This window comes from Oryzias latipes, chromosome 4 (assembly GCF_002234675.1).
Source record: "Oryzias latipes chromosome 4, ASM223467v1".
Lineage (NCBI taxonomy): Eukaryota > Metazoa > Chordata > Actinopteri > Beloniformes > Adrianichthyidae > Oryzias > Oryzias latipes.
In genome coordinates, this window is record NC_019862.2 from 24,352,076 (window position 1) to 24,369,874 (window position 17,799).

The 17,799-nt window shown below is 38.6% G+C and overlaps 1 protein-coding gene across 1 annotated transcript in view; it reads right to left on the minus strand.

Moving 5' to 3' along the window:
- Nucleotides 1-17,015, minus strand: part of LOC101155594 (calcium/calmodulin-dependent protein kinase type IV) — a 36,969-nt gene extending 19,954 nt beyond the window's left edge. The window contains exons 1-5 of the mRNA XM_004068258.4: nt 16,170-17,015; nt 6,542-6,620; nt 6,166-6,228; nt 5,084-5,166; nt 3,753-3,825 (exon numbers count right to left, since the gene is read on the minus strand). Coding sequence (XP_004068306.2) covers nt 3,753-3,825; nt 5,084-5,166; nt 6,166-6,228; nt 6,542-6,620; nt 16,170-16,276 — 405 coding nt within the window. The 5' untranslated portion in view covers nt 16,277-17,015. The remainder of the gene's footprint in view (nt 1-3,752; nt 3,826-5,083; nt 5,167-6,165; nt 6,229-6,541; nt 6,621-16,169) is intronic.
- Nucleotides 17,016-17,799: the final 784 nt, after the last annotated feature.

The window sequence follows — 17,799 nt, forward strand, 5'->3', positions numbered from 1 at the left end:
GGTCTCTTCGCTTTAGTCTGTGATTTAAGGAGCCCAGGACCTCTTTTTCTCATCGGCATCTTATTAGCTGACATTAAGTTTGCAACCAGAAGGAAGCTTCAAATTGTGAAGAACAGCTGCTGGATGATCAAGCTCCTCACTCTATGTCCAAAGGTAAACTCTAACTAAACCACTGTAGCTTACAACTAGTTTGAGTCACAGAACTTAAAAAAACAAAACTTACTCCTTAATCCTTACTTTAACTTGTAACGATCTTTGGTTGTAAGGAAGTATTACCTCATGTTGTTTAGGCAAAACCATTGACTTGAGAACTGGATAAAGTGACATCAACCACGACAGGCTTTAATGAAATTAAGTCAATTCAGTCCTCATTTTTTCACGATACGGACACTGCCAGGTTGGAGCCAGACAACGTCAGTAAGCAGTGATTAGTCTAAGTTGGTTTGAGTCTACATTTTTAATGGTAACCACACTGGCCAATCAGAAATAAGCTTGTTGTAAGCCCAAACCCCTTCCACTTGAAAGTGGACTACACAAAATTTCAAACGTTTGACGTGAGACCACATTTTTTTTATTAAGGCATCTGATTGGCCCGTTTCTAACTTGAAAAAATGTGCACTGCAGAAAAAAATGGTATGGCCAGGAGGGAGGGATCGCTCAGTCCAGTTCTCATGCAGTCAATGGCTAAAGCGCTTGCTGATGGAGTATGATGCTGAAGTTTTTGCATCTGCAACTGTTTTAAGGATAGAATCTAATGATTAAAAATTACCCACAGACAAAAGTTAGAACTGCTTTTGTAGAATTTAAAGACAGTCTTTTGGGTTTGGTTATGCAGTAGCTCTGGTTACAAAACACATACAGTCAGCACTTCTCTGATTTCTGGTTTGGTGCTTCTGATTGGAACTGACAAGAAAATGCTGTTCTAGCTCTTCTTCCTATCGTACTTGAACATAACATCAAAGTACCCCATGGTAAAGTGAAGTGATTCATCATCTGGTTAGATTACATTTTGGTTAAAAATGGTAACCTTTAAAATATGAGAGTGCCCCACTTAAACTTTTAGTGAGAAGCATTTTGAAAGAGGGGCCTCCCTCCCACATGAAACAGAAACCTCGGGCTCTGAAGCACACGGAGAAGCACTGCTAATAAAACCCCAGACGCCTTTTCTCTCAGATGAATATCTGTTTCCTCTCTCTGTGTTCGATGCAAACATGTTTAGCAAACACACTATGATCTGAAAGGAGCAAATGAAACTCCCAACACCTCTGAAAGTGTTGATAACGAGCTTTATTCACACTCGCACCGACAAACTGATGATCTGCTGGAGTTATGACATGTTTCCCATCTAAAAACAGCCAGCTTGTAATGGAGGTTCGCTGTGAGGCTGCAGAGGCAGAACAGTGCTCCTGGGGATGATTAATCCAATAATCACAATGGATGGAGGTGAATTATCCACAGCTGAGATAGAGCAGCTGATTTATCTAGTCTGAAAAACCCTTTGATGACCCTAAAAAGCAGGATCAGGATACCAAATCTGGAGCTTTGTGGCTGTCAGTGTGTTTTACTCCTGGAACTAAATATGGCAACTGCAGCAACTGAGCTAACAAATGGAACCAAAGCAGAACCAACAACTAAATAAAACCAGCAACAACAACACTCACCAACTCTGTTTAACTTTTCCTTCATTTTACTCACACTAAAAATGATCTTTAAAATATGAAAAAATGTCAAATCCATTTGTTACTTAATCCAACGATTTATTAGGGCCACCATAAAAATAAAAACATTTACCAGAATAAAGTCACAAGTTTTTACAAGAATAAAGTTGTAATATTATGAGACAAAAAGGTCATAAATTTAAGAATGGCCTCCGTGATCTAAACCCAAGTGGTGCTTGTCCATAACAAGCACCGTGTTCAAGTGAGTGGAGCTACTGCTCTTCCATATCAAGAGGAGCCAGCCAGTTGAGGGGGTTCAGGCATTTGGTTCGAATGCCTCCCAGGACACACTGCTCAGACTGCTGCCCCTGTAACCTGTCCCGGATGAGCAGAAGAAGATGAACGGCTGGATGGAAGTAAAAAATGTGCAAGAATAAAGTCGAAAAATTATAAGAAAAAATATCATAAATTTACGAGAATAAAGTAAAATTAAGAGGCTTCACTGGCAGGAGACCAAAAAGACCAAGATCGTTGTTATGTGGTCATACTTTTTTCCCCCATAAATAAATCTGTCTGCTGCGTTTTGGACCAGCTGCAGCCTGGCTATTGATGCCTTGGGAAACCCAGCATACAAAGAGCTGCAATAATTTAGTCTAGACAACACTGAGGCATGGACGAAAATTTCAAGGTTCGTTTTTGATATAAAAGACTTAAAACTTAAAGCTAGTCACAGCGTTTATTTGGAGGTTGAGCTTCAGAGCTGCATCAAGTTTCACACCCAGATTCGTGACCACAGACTGTTCAAAAGCGGCAAGAGAGAGAAAATCAAGACCATGATCTTTTCGAACGTTAAAGGTAACAAAAATTAACTCTGTTTTGCTTTAATTAAGGCCAAGAAAGTTTGCCGACACCCACTATGGAAGTTTTTCTGGAGCATGATTAAAAATAAAAGTCAAAACTAGAAATGCTTTTTCAAGCTGAAAAAAAAATGAAAAAGCATTTCTGTTAATCCATTTTGATTGTCATTTAAATGGATTAACATTTCTAAATGAATTTTGCCACACATTTACTTGAGAGTCAAATACCATTTTCTTTATCATTCTAATTAAGTGACAGAATAAGCTATGTTGAAGAAGAAAAAGCGCTTTGGCGGATTGCTTTTTCTTTTTAATTTTGGGCCAACAAATGCAGCTTCATTTTGAAAATGAAAAAGCATTTCTGGTTTTGACTTTTATTTTTAACTACGCTCCAGAAAAACTTCCATAACCCACAACCTAACTTCAGCAAAGCAGTCAATTATTGTGTTAATCGTGATGTCTGGTCCCTTGCATCTAGGAACATAAATTTGACAGTCGTCGGCATAAAAGGTGAAAGTTCCCCTTATGCTTCTGAAACAGCATTGCCAGTGCAGCAAGTAAATAGAAAACAACAATAACATAATTTCACACGTTATAAATTGAGAATTTACTAAAAATGCTAGATTTATAAGGAAAAAGTCTGTTTAGGCTATTGAGGAAAATATAAACAACCACAAAAAAAGTCCAATGTTGTGTTTCATTATGAGAGACATAGAGTGCATTGTAAGTGGTTCCATCAGCACTGGTTCCACTAATATGGAAATATTAAGTCTTTTAGCGAGTCAACGTTATTATTATTATTATAGATTATTATTGTAGATTTAAGGACATTGAAAAGAATCTGTAGGAAATTCTCTTTAGAAGAAGATTCTTGATCTACAGGAACCGGTGGGCCCGCTGTTTACGCTGTCTGGAGTTTAGTCAGGAGTATAGCAGCAGACGTCCAAATGCATTGTTGCTGATTCCTGATGATAAACTAAAGACTTACGACATCACCAGAAATTGCTGCAGCAATGAATTTAGTCTGTACATAATGTTGATGGAGGCTTATACAACCAACTTTAATTTTGAAAAAGAGTGGCTTTTCCCTTGTAAAATTAATATTTTATATAATAAATGTACAACTTTATTCTCGTAAATGTCTTAGTTTTTTTTTTTTTCACTTTTATGGTGGCCCTAATGCTCCATCGTAGAATCCCCTGAGTGCTTCAACCAATAAGACGGAACAGGAGCTCACCGCAACGGCCTCTAGTATCTGCTTGATGACGTGGGCTGCGTCTCTCTCGCTGTAGTAACCGCGCTCCACAATGCTGCAAGAAAAAAAAGGTAAAATATTACAAAAAATAAGAACTGAAACTATAACACTCCTCAGATTCATTATTTACGATGTCACCGAACCATCTGCACCAGCATAATCATCTGAAATCATTCAAGCTGACACCTCCAGCTAAATATCTCAACTCTTTTATAATGAATGACCATGAACACCTACTACTTTGATTATTAATGAGTCTAAAACAGCATCTGCATCTGAATTGAACTTTTAGGTTTAAGCCAAGTGTTACCACAAAAACGTTTGGACATTTGATTACTGAATACTGCTTACTGAATGATCCATTAAACTTAAAAGGAAAAGACTAAAGTTTTTATCTTAGTTGTTGATGCTTAGCAGGAAGAGGGATTTTGTCTTGGAGGTTTCACATGACTGAGATATACTGTAATATAAATGATTTGATTTTTTTTTCTCTTCTGTGCACCCCTGTCAAACTTGCCTTAAAGACCGACTCTGATGAAAATTGTGTTTGTAACACGTTTTTGTAGCATTTCTTTCATGATGGACGACATAAGAAAAACTAAGATAAAAATTGCATTTCTGAGTAGTTTTTTTTGTTTCAAATCATGGTGAATAAGGAGCAGATGAAAAAATGCCATTGAAAAAAGATTTTATTTGTGATACAGATTATGTGCTGGGTGGGCCACATTCCATTCTGATGCATCCACTTGTAGACAACTAGATCCAAGTACGTCTTTATTTTTCTGGTCTGAGCAGGGATCTTGCTAAAAACTGTACAGTTGGACTGCTCCGAAATTGCTTGCCATTTTTGTTCCACGTCAAATGTTAGGTTAAGGGTATGAGGGGCTGTAAGCTAGCAGGAAAGAGTGTAAACGGACAGCTCTCTGCAACAGGGAGGCAATTTAGAGGCAAATTTGTGATGAACCACTGCTCCTCTTCAGAAACTATGTCCTAGAAAACAACAGGGTTTTTTGATTATGGCTAAAAAACGCATAATCATATTGAAAAGACCACTAGGAACAATTAGAAGATAGATCAAAAGATAATTGAAGTGGGACTTTAAACTGAAGTTATGAAGTGGGACTTGGATGGGTAATAAGTGACTACATGGAAATCGAGCCAAAGACTGAGCATTGACCAAACCAAATCTTTCAATAACAGATGGAGAAATGCTGATAAACAAAGCAGCTATAACAGTGCATATCACATGATGTATTATCAAACTGCGACAGTAAAGTCAGAGAAACTATCGGCAAAGTAGTTTGCGTTCTTACCGGTCAAAAAGCTCTCCTCCTGTCACCAGTTCGAGCACGAGTGCGATGTCAGTATCTGTTTCAAAGATCTCCTTTAACTGGATCTAAACCACAAAAAATAGGATTTTTCATTGATTTTTAACTGAGATTCAACTATACCAACGTTTATTTAGCTTCTGCATTCATTAATTCTTCAGTGTATTTTTTTGTATCATTTTTATAATATCTTCAAAGCATTCAGAGTTGCCCCCTAATCAAGTATGGTATTGCAATACTGGAGTCTTTGAGAACGAGGGACCAGCTACCAATTTCTGAATTGCTTTTTTGCAGCTCTGCAGTGCCATTGGACCGGCATGCTAAAAATAACAAAAATCATACAAAGACCAGAGAGATAACAGGCAAAATATGCACTTTAGAGTCAGTCCAGTGAAACATTGTTCAGGGCAGTTCCGTAAGTCAGAGGAAACAATGGACCATCTGCCCTTCCATCCATTAGCTGCAGCCACTTTCCGGAAGTCGCAGTGAGCTTTTTATAATTGGCTTTGGGGGAAGACAGATGGGGGCGACCTGGATATGGCGCCGGTTTATGGCAGAACAGCAGAACATTATGAATCTTCAGACGAACAGCTGCTCACTGTTAACAGAAGTGAACACTGAAGTGTCCTCCAACCATCACAATGATCACCAGCAGGTAAATCAAACACTGAGGTCTTAATAAGCATCTTAAGATGTGCAGATTGAAATGGCTCATAAAACCCATTTAAGCCTTTTAAGTTATTTTCTTCTCTCAAAGTCAGTCTCACATTTACTTTCCAAAACTAAAACTTTGGTTCTTCATATAATTTGTCATCACTCTGTTTTCTAGAACATTAAGACACAACTAATCATTAATTATAGTTCTTATAGACATATTAAAGCTTCGACTTGTCCTCCTAAATTAAAATTTGAACTGCCCCTTTAAAGACTTCAGAAGCAATTTGAAATAATTCAAATTTTAGGACTTCTAAACTCTGACTTGACAAACATCTAAAGACTCCAAGGTATTACGAAAAATAGAGCTAAGACTGAAAGAAGTCTGGAAAAATAATCATCAGCATACTTACAATGTTGGGATGTGAAAGACGTAACAAGACGCCGATTTCTGTTCGAACGATTTTCTTGTCAATCTGAAAAAGAGGACATGCAGACAAGAGGAGTATCAGAATGTTGGCATGTGGGCACAACAAGGACTGAAAAGTGCAATATAAAATTGTCACAACCTGAAGGTCTATTAGTCTAAAAATTCAAAACACCAAAACCACAACAAAAAAATAATCCCTTAAATTGTGAGAGGTGGAGATGCGTGTTATCCAACCTAGAAGAGAACCTTCTTCCTACATGTTCTGCCAGGTCCTCAAAGGCTTGCTTAGCACTCAAATACATTTTTACTAGTGATGCTACAAACCTGTGAGGCTCATGAGGATATTTTGGTGCACTGACCGTTTTTTTGAGGACTTTGACAGCGTAGGGTTTCTGGGTCTGCTTCTCCTCACAGCGATACACGATGGACGTTGCTCCTCTGAAAGAACAAAACAACCTCTAAGACAATCTTACATGATATCTCAAGAAAAGGTGGCACATTTTAAGTTTGATCTTCTTTAAATATTCTTCAGAGGATAAACAGCTTAAATTGAAATGTTTCTGCTCAAGCCTGACCTACAGAAACCTTCAGAACTTTAGATCCATGAAAACTAATAAATTGGCTGATGTGGATTTAACTTAACCATGTATGTCCCACGACATGAAAGAATCGATAAAATCCATAAAAAAGTTTGTCAGTATCATTTTTCATTAGAGATATAGGTAGTATAAATTGTGATATGTTGGGTTATTTAGTAGGTGTTTGCTCACAAAAGTGTTAGCTTAAAATGTATAAATATTGACGTGTTCAACATTCTTTATAAAGGCAGTCCAAATGTTGTCCTCTGATTGAACTAATAATGACTAGGTTCCCCATGACATAATCTATGTAATGTACTAGTTGTATGTAACTAGCTGATGTGTTGCCTCCGTGCTGTGACTTTGTTGTGCTGGAAATGTTCTTGTTTTTATGTTTTTTTCTTCTACTGTTTCTGTTTGTTTTTCTCAAAATAACAATAAAAAATGTAAATACTAAATATTGACGTGTTCGGGAAAAAAATCACTTTCATTACCCCCGGTCCCAAAGTCGATCCACACATTTTTAACTTGATGTAACTGTATTATAAAAAAATAATTATTTAAAAATTTAGCATTCTTTTAATACAGCAATGGATGAGTTATTCTTCCCAAAGGGTTTTTAAAATTAGCAAAACAAAATTCCTGACAAAACTTTTTTTTTGAGATTTCATGGAGGCAGCCACTTTGAAGTGACCAGCAAAGGCCCTTCTACTGCCCCCGCTGGAATAATGATGAACTACAGGACAGAAAACATAGACCAACTAAACACAATGGGATTTTCTGGTATGTTTTCATCATGCTAACGAGACAGGGGTCTCAGTAATGTGTTTATTGATGTTATACAGGGTTAAGGTGTTAGGTTAAGACCTAACAGCTGTGGTCACCAATCTCCAGATATAATTTAAAAAAAAGTTTGGTTGCCGCATAAATTTGTTTGTTTTTTTTAGTCACAATTGCAATAGGTGTTATAGCTTTATCTCCAAAACAGTTGATTGAGTCAGTTGTTTTAGTTAGATTACTTTAGAGAGGGCAAACAAAAGGCCTGGAGCGAAGAAAAGATGATTTTGTTGTCACAGAATGCCTTTTTAAAGCCCTTTAATCCAAATTCAAATCCACTGCTGTTACATAATTTACCTCATTTCAGCTTTTTTTTTTTAACCTCTTACGTGCAGAAGGACTTGCAACGCGAAAGTCCTTTTGAGAGACTAATTCTTAGAAATGATGCAGGAACTTTTTCTTCTCTGCTTTGTGTTCCCACCGATGTGGCCGCTGACCTTTCCCAGTGTGACATTCTCAGATATATGCAGAATGTCATCTTCTGGATCTCCATCATGAGTATTGTTGGTGGATAACTGGCTAATCTGTCTTAATTTGCTAACTCTCTCAAAGGTTGGGTGATGTCATTCCCTACCCCAACAATGGAGAGCTTTGGTTTAACAGTTTTGACATGTTTAAACCAGCGTCCAGGTACTTCTAAGAATATTGACAGAACCAACAAAGTATTATAATTTATATTTTATTAAAGGAATTTTTTTTTGCTATGAATGGGTACATTTATTTCACTTTGCGGCCAAATTTCCTTTGCAAAAGCATCCAAAGACCCATATTTCAAGCATGAATTTGCAGCATAGAAATTAAAAGTGTGCATATTTTTACATAAAGGACTTAAGCCGGAAATATACATGAAAGAATGCCGTCACAGTTTAATTATTGCTAAACCGCTTCTTGCTTAAGAAGCATGATGGGATGTAGACACCAGAGAACAGCATCAAAGAGAAAAAGAAAGAAAAATACAAAATGAGGATAACACAATTTGCAGCAGACAAACTCCACCAACAACGATGCTCCAAATGGCTCAAACAAAAGCCTTGATTCAGCTGAAGCAGAAAATCTGTAAACTTGAACAGTGTGAAGATGATCAGTCTGTACTGAAAAGATTATTTTGCACTTTGGATTTAGTCAATTTTTTTGTGTGTTTCACAAACTTACACTGAAAAATTGTCTTTATCACACCAAGGTAAAAATATAGAATACAAGATGTTTTTTTTTATAAATGAAAAAAATCTAAGATTTCTTAAAATATGTTGTGATGTTCTGCACTTTAAAGACAAAACTGAATCTTTAAATTAACTATAAATACAGATATTTACTTATATTTATCTGCCGATTGCCATAGTTCAACAATAACATAAGTGTGTCTTATTTAAAAAATGACTTTGTATCTTGAAAGTAGGTACATGTATTTTTACCCCCCCTCCCATTATATAATATTTTGTTCCACAATAGTCAAACTAAAATTATTTCTAAACCATAATGCATCTTAAAGTAAGACCAGAATTACACATTTTACAATAAATGCATTAATAGTCAAAAGAAAACTTTCCAGTTTCCCTTAATCAAACAAATCTGTGTCTAGAAACTCTAGAAAAATAGAACTTATGCTTATAAATAGCATGCAATATTGAAAAAAGTGTGTTTTATTAGCAATATTGTGTAGCCCTTGTGCTATCCTAGGCACTTTAACGTTGGGAGTTGGGTCATCTAGACCAGTGTTTTTCAACCAGTGTGCCGCGGCACACTAGTGTGCCGTGGGAGATGGTCAAGTGTGCCGTGGGAAATTGCCCTCATTAGCTGCTCTAACAACATTTTCCATCTCCAGGAGATCAGCTCTTTGTTCATCCAAACAGGCATTGAGAAAACACTGAGTAATTAGGAATATAAAAGATCTTAAAATTACTTTTTCTTTGTGTTTATTTAATTCTATTAAAGACATTTTGATAAGAATGACGGTATCGCGATTACCCTCCAGCTATAGCAGTTTGCGGAAAAATCCCGCCCCTTTAACTGTCTCCGCCAATCATTTTTGAAGGCTTAATCACATGTCATCAGTCTGACCAATCAGAAGTGCTTAAAGTCTTCACTTCCTTGTTCTTAATTCTGCTGAAAAGTCGCTCAGTTCTAACAAAAATACCAGCTACAGCTCTTCTTTAGCGGTGTAGCTTTCCACAGAGTCCGGTGTCAGACCGTGGAACAAGTGAACAAAACAATGAAGCTCAGAGACGCGAGTCCTTCTGCCCTTTTTCGGCCGTTTTCACACTACATCTCCCATGATGCATTGGCTTAAAGGGACAGCGCCTAATGAGTCGACCTTGTGAAACGTCTTGAAACCACAACAAACAAACAGTTTCTAAATTTTCTAATTTAACTTTTATTTCATCTCTTAGAAAAAACAGCAGCAACTTCCTGCTTTTTCTACCACAATTATCACAAAAATCCACGTGAGATTGTGGCGGTGGGGGGGGGGGGGGGCTGTCGATCAATACAGACCATGAATTTCTGCTTTTTTATTTTTTTGGGGATGCTGGTGTGCCGCGGGATTTTTGTCAAGGTTAAAGTGTGCCGTGGCTCAAAAAAAGTTGAAAAACACTGATCTAGACAGACTAGACAGTGCTCTGAACCTTTTCTCTTCAATGATTTGTGATCTTCACTGGTGTCGATGGATTACATGAAATCTTTCCACCTTTATCCACCTTTGTCATGGTAAGGAGAACACGTCAATGTAAGGGTGGGGTGATATAAGATAGCACAAGGGTTAACATGGGATGTTTTCAATATTGAATGACTCAAAAAGACATTGATCCCAGTGGTCTTTTAATTATGATGATGCTGTTTTTAGCCAATCCAAAAGACCTGTGTTGTTTTCTAGGACACAGTTTCTGCAGAGCAGCTTGGTTCATTAGAAATTTGCCTCTGAGTTGTGGGCGGGGCCGATGGCAAGGAAATGAGCTCACCTCCACTTCCTGTCACATTTCTATTTACACTGTGTCGTGCAAGCTAACAGTCTCTGACAACCCAAACTGACGTTAACGGCGCAACAAAAACGGTGAGCAATAATGGAGCTATCCAGCCAGATTCCAGCTCAGACGAGGAAAACAAAGACGTATCTGGATGGAGCGGAGCAGGGAGCTTCGGCCCGTCAATTGTAGCTTTCATGTAAAAACTACTCGCGATTCGCAACAAATATAAAAGATAAATACTCAGAAATGCAGTTTTGAAAGTATGTGGAAAAATGCACACGAACATGTTAAAAACACCAAAAAATACAATTTTGATCAGAATGGGTATTTAAATGTCACACTTTCTATTTCTTTGATTTTAAGTCTTTTTTTGTGGAGTCTGCATTCTGTACAAATTCCAACTTGCACATTACATGAACTTATTTACACTTTTAACTTGTTGGGATTGTCTACATCAAAGCTTAGTTTCAGACTTGTTTTTTGTCCAATTTTTTCTTTTATTTATCACTTTTCTTCCTCATAGAACTCGACTGTCCCTAATGATGTCTGTATTTCTTGCATAACTTGTTGAAATTTGAATGGGGTGTTCTATTTTTGCATGTCTCTACATCAGCTCCGGACGTGCTGATGTCTCCTGATGCCAGAGAGCTCCCTGAAACTCCCAGCTTTTAATCAGGTCTATTTCAAGAGCACATTATGTCACAGAGAGCTCTCACTGAGGTGTAAACGCTGTTCATTTCTGCGGCCTCTTTTTTACCTCGCTTTTGTTCTGCTGCCGCTTCCCAATGCATCTGTCCCTAGCCACTTATTGAGGCTTCACGAGTGCCGTGAGCCGCGTGGATCTACTTTTTTTCTCTCATCTCATTTAATTTTCCTGAGTTTGAGTGTCAGCCGGCGTGTTTGTGTGCTTCAGGTGAGATCTGGTGTTCTGTTGGGGGCAAATGGAGAAAACAGATTCATCTGAAAAACAGTGACACGCGCAGTGCTGGCTGGTCACCATGGCAACAGGCCACCTGGTAACAGAGCTGGTGGCGGTGCGCTCTCATGACAGAAATCACCGCTGACGTGGACTCACCGCTGTCATAATTTTACCTTTTGCCGCTTTAACCGAAGATCAACACAATGGAGGACGGCGCAAACACGAATGCACACAAAGTAAACAACAGAGCGTAATCATATAAACAAACCAACATGGGTCCTCAGCCTCCTAGAAACAGCCTTCCTCTTTTTCTATTTGCACAGAACAAGATCCAAACACAAGATGGCAAACATGATCCACAGTAGAAATGAAGCATGCTGACACTTAAGTGGAGTGGAAGTGGTGTAAAAATAACTGCGGATGTTCTGACTTAAAGTGTTACCTTATAAACGAGGACTCAAAACCATCTGAATCTGATTTTGTACAAAGTAGAATGATTTTCTTTTGTGTCGCTGGTGCACTTTTTGCCCATCGTATGTTTGACAGGCCCTGACAGGACAATCTGCGGTAAACGCTGCAATAACAGGACAGAAATCAAGTGTGTTGAGCCGTCATAAAAGGATGTTTGCTGGAAGCTGCAGGCTGCACCTCTGCGGGTGACCATTTCTGATGGCTGCTCACTAAGAGGTTTTCAGTCAGTGGTTTGCAATTGTGGGCTCTACCCAAAACAGATGGTGCAGGTCTTACCGTCTCAATTAGCTAAAGTGTGATGCCACAAATTTAACGTTTACTGAAAATGGTTTATCAAAGTTTGTGACCCTGTAAACCTTTCTAAATCATGATGGCACATTCAGCTACAAGTTAAAAAAAAAAACTGGCATTTTCACAGTTACTTTAAAACTTTCCTTTACATACTTCTGCCAGTAGGGTTTTTTTTTTAAAGTTGAGCCTTGAGCTGCATTCACACCACCCTCAGCAACACCCGCTCAAGCAACCAATTCCTATGAAAAGTCTGTAAATGTGAGAGGTTTGCATTAACATACATATGAAGAATCAATCACTTCTGAAATTGCCTATAGCAGTGGTCACTAACTTTTTCACGCCACGTCACACTAAACTTACACGGACTGGTCTTTCAAATGCCGGCAGTTGATTATTTTAGCGATAATACTATGAAGGAGGAAAAGAAACGTGACAAGGCGAATCCTGAGCTTTTGTTTTGACATGCTTAACTCCGTACATCGCACTGGTGTCATTATCCTCTCCCCTTCCCACACTCATGGTGCAAAAAAGAAGTAATGTCTATTAAATGTAGGATTCTTTTTTTGTGAGTCGAAGGCTCCTCGTCTGTCTCCTGGCTGGGCATTTTCCCCTTGGCAAAGAAACTTTCCAAAGACATTTGTTTTTTACTCATTTTGCTAGCTCCTGGGTTTTATTTTAGCAATAACCTATCACGTGACAGAGAAGAGTGCCTTGGCCTGCGTCAAGAGTAACATAGACGGATATAACAGAGAATCAGGCAATTTTTCAAAATAAAAAAATCTTTCAGATTCCGAAATAAATAAAACGGAAGTAATTTAAGTTATTTATTCTTTCTATGCGGCCTGGTAACATGTTTACAAATGACCCAAAAAACAGAAACTGAATAGAAACTAGTATAAACTAGCTTACATTAAGTGGTAAGACTTGCGTTTTCTAACTTTGAGGTGAATAAGCTCCATGGCAACGAAGGCCACTTTCAGTTAACACGCATTTTTAGACGAGTTCAAGACCCTTTAGCGGATGTACGGTAACTGAGAACCCCACAAACTGATTCTACACCACTTTACTTTCTTGTGATAGAATAAAGATCACGAAAACGAAATTGTAACTCCTTACATAGAAACATATGAAATATTTTAAAATAAATGAATCTCTAGTATGATTATTTTAGAGAAAACAATGATATTTGAATAAATCACTCAATCATTAAGGCTATATCTAAACCTAATTTTGAAAATAATAAAAATAACATGTTAAAAGACCAAGCAATCAATTATTTGCTTCAATTGAGCAAAGGTTTTGCATCTTTTGTGGCTCGTTTGTGCAATTCCCGTTAAGTGTAATTCCAGAGGAAGTAAGTGTAACCCAGTGAGACACCAGCTCCAGTTGTGTAGTTTTTCTTTGAACTTCAGAGATGCAGTTACTTTTGAAATCAGTCTGCAGAAACTTCAGAGGGGCTTGGGCCCAGAGTGCACTGAGCTAATGAATCACACTGGGACGCTGAGTCACAAGCAACAATCTTCTAATATCATTCATTCACTCAGATGTACAAGTCAAAAGGACTCCTGAAATATATGATAATTAATCTTAGTTGTGCTTTAAAAATTGCATAGTGCAATATTTATTAATCCATAAAAATGGTTTGGAGCACATCAAAGTAACAAAAGTTTGGGGTGAAATTCACCAAACATGAACCAACAAGAAAATATTTTTATTTCTTTGTACAAAAATTGATAATTATGGATATTACATCTGAATATATTAAAAATTGGTTTGAACTGGATAATTTTTGAAGCCAGGAAATGCAAAAAAATTATCTGTACAGTGTACATGAAACAAGTCCAGTAGGACATTTTCAGGTCACTTGTCAATCTAAAAATCCTCCCTGGTATGCCAATTATAACATTAAACTGTGAGCCTCCAAATGTTCTTCAACAAACTAATTGTGTAAAGTAAACATAATTACAAAACTAAAAAAGATTACCTTAGCTTTTATGAAACAGCTGAATCACTGTACAGCATATTTAAAGCAGATTGGCAAGAAGCACCAGGGTCTGCATGTAACATCTCTGGCTGGTGGTTACCTGGATCAATATGGGATTGAAACATTGCTGAATGTTGAATGGAACGCTGATAAAAGTGACAGTAACTTCCTGTTTTACTGCTGCATATGATAGTACAGATAATGATTTTATTAATTTCTTATCTGTACCCTCAGCTGAACTGAAGCTATGTAAATGCACATTCACGCTCTCACGTTCACAAACAACTACACAAGTTTTAAGGTCCATTTTCTTGCTTTATATACAAAATTGAACGTGCGTTGAAAGGTAAACCAGGTCGAACTTTGACCAATCAGGGATTCAAATTACAAAGTGACAAATCCACAGAACTGTGGACAGGCCACAAACAGGCCAACTGTTTGAAAATTGATCAAGGAGCAGAATTTCGTAATTACAGTTTGTTCCCAGCCAAAATTCTATGAAACCAAGTCTTTCATATATCGGAATGGAGCTGTTAAAGAAAAATTCCTGGAGCAAGATTAATGAGATCTGCACCACCATGACATTTTACACCAGTCCTTTATCCACCCTTAGGTGGCAGACATGCGCTATAGGAAACAGTAGATAAAAAAAGAAGAAACCCATCCCTACTTGTCCAGAGCTAACACCACAGCCTGTACTTGCATTTAAGAACCAGGAATTAGTGCGTTCTTCAAAGGGGATCAAAGACCCAGTGGGTACGTAGCTGTATCGACTCTCTTTCCTCAAAGCTATTCCGAAGCACTTCATCAGCTGTAAGTGAGTCGGGTGATTGTGGAATTTGTGATCATTTAGGATCCTCTACATTTTTGACAGTGGTAAATGTCAGGTACTGGTACACATCCACGTGATTGAAATTGGGTACAGTTTTGAATTTCAGCTGCTCAGTTTACATAGATTTGAATCATAAATATTGGTCACACAGACCAAAAAAATTTTAATGTGTGTTTTATCAACTCCATCATTCATGTTGCTTATTCGTTTAGATAAAGTTAGTTTGTTGGTCTTATGGTACAAGTGAAGTGGTTGATTGCACTTGCTTGAACCATTGACGGCTTACTTCTGACCCCAAGCAAATGAAGTCAATTCAGTCAACATTTTTTCGCGATACGGACGACATCAATAAGTAGAGATTGGTCCAAATCGGTTTGAGTCAACGTTTCTATGGTAACCACTCTCGCCAATCATTAGTTTGTTAGAAGTACACACCCCTTCCACTGAAAACAGGCTCGGGAAAATCTGTCAAACGTTTTTAAATGTTCAAGGTGAGACCACACACTTCTATTGAACCATCTGATTGGTCAGGTACTTCCTGTTTGGTACACAAGGAAGATGGGGGTCACTCTGTCCAGTTCTCGTACCCACTGTCAATGGCTTTTCTATCCAATGTGCCAGCATGAACAAAATTGAGTGTAAGCATATATTTCACAGCAGTGTTCTTCAACATGAAACATTTCATATAAATACATTGACACAAGTGTCTACTATAAAAGTTTTAAAGTAACAGAAAGTTTTTAACCTTTATCTTTTACAACAGGCTGGTTGGAGGCTAAATTAAAAAAAAATATCTGATTTATTTGAATTTAAATAAACAAGATTTGAAAAGACAGTTTGAAAAAAATCTGGATTTTTGGGGGGCATGTAAACAGACTTAATGCCCCAGAGAGTTAAAACTGTTCTCGCGTGATTTGGGGATTATTATCGGAAACTTTCAAATCTCTGCTGGTTTCAGATCAGAAGCCAGGTTTCCTATGTGAACTGGATTGGTTTTTAAACTTAATCCGGCATTCTGCATGTTCACATAGACAATCAGTGCGTGAAACTTCAGCCCCCGCGAGGGTCCACGTGATCCCCATCCCTTTTAAACCCCATACTGATGTGATCCAAACCTGCCCAGCTCGGATCCCAGAGTGTAGAAGTCCTCCACCGTCCCGTCCCGCCGTGACCCGTCCACCCAGAACTCCACCGGCTCCGAACCCGGACGGGACGTCGGCATGGTTGTTGCAGGACCCCACTATCGGACACCGATAGGACAAAAAAACAAACCCAAGATAATTACACCGGGACCGGCTCAGATTGGACGCGATCGGAACCAGGAGAACAGTAATCCAGATCAGATCTCGGACTTAAATCCAGATGGATAAAACCCAGATTAGAGCCGCAGAGGGGGGGTGGTTCATGATGCTGATGGGCTCTAATCCAGACCGGCAGCGGGAAGAGGAGATGGATGGATCCGCCTGCTCCCTCCAACTCTGGATCAGGACCGTTTGAGCTGTCTGCCTCAAATTAGATGCAAAGAGACAAACTAATAAAGGCGCCGAACCCTCGTTCCAATCACGACTCTTTATTCCAGAATGAAACAAGAACCGGGATCCAGACACACCAGACGTGTCGCAGCCTCCATCGGGCCTCAAGAGCTGTCACATGCAGGATCAGTTCAATCCAGGACCCCTTCCTGGGTTTTCATCCTCTGATTTCCGTGGTTTGTTGCTGGGATCGGTCTGTCAGCGAGCGTCTCCGGAGCCTGCTGGTGGAGGTGCAGCCGTCAGAGTAGCGAGACCGCAGCGCGGCTGCGCGTCAGCTGCAGGCAGAGAGGGGAACCCGCCTCGCCTCGGTGTGGGATGTCAAAGCTCGATGCTGGAGGGTTTGAATCCCGGCCAGCGCTGCTCCAGATGTCCGCTGGACCAGGGGCGAGAGATGCTGCTGAAAACCCCCAACGACCCCGCCCCCTGACCAATCAGCGACCTGCTGGCTCCTGAGTCGTGCGCTCATTGGAGGACCAGTCTGCCCGTCAGAAAAACCACTCCTGTCTGTCGCTCTCCATCAGCAGCCTTCAACCAGAAATAACCCAAATACATAAATGTGCGTTAGAATATCATGTGTGGGCTCAGATTTTGAAGATTCAAACCTGAAACCCCAGCTCACAAGCACGAAGAGCACACAAATCCTCTACCTAAACACTACAGTTTACTCATAAGACTTTTGTTTCCACAGTTTAAGAAAACGTTTATGTGAAGTTATCATGCATCTCTATTTAAAAAGGCACAGAAAACTGACAATTTACTTTTTCTAAGTCAAATCATATTTGACACATGCATTTCTGAGATCCCCATCTATGGAAGCGACTATGTAGCATAAATAAAAAGCAAAGTCAAAACCAGAAATGCTTTTTCATTTTCAAAATGAAAAAGCATTTTTTGACTCAAAAATATAATGAAAAAGCAAACCACCAAAATACTTTTTCATTTCCTTCCTCAACACAGCTTATTCTGTCACTTAATTAAAATTAAAATGAAAATGGTATTTGACATTTCATTTTCAAGACGTTCCATGGTAAATGTGTAGCATAATTCATTTAGAAATGTCTAATTTGACATTCAAAATGGATTAATTGAAATGCTTTTTAATTTTCAAAATGAAGCTGCATTTTTTGACTCAAAATTAAAAAGAAAAAGCAATACTTCAAAATGCTTTTTCATTTCCTTCCTCAACCCAGCTTTTTCTGTCACTTAATTAAAA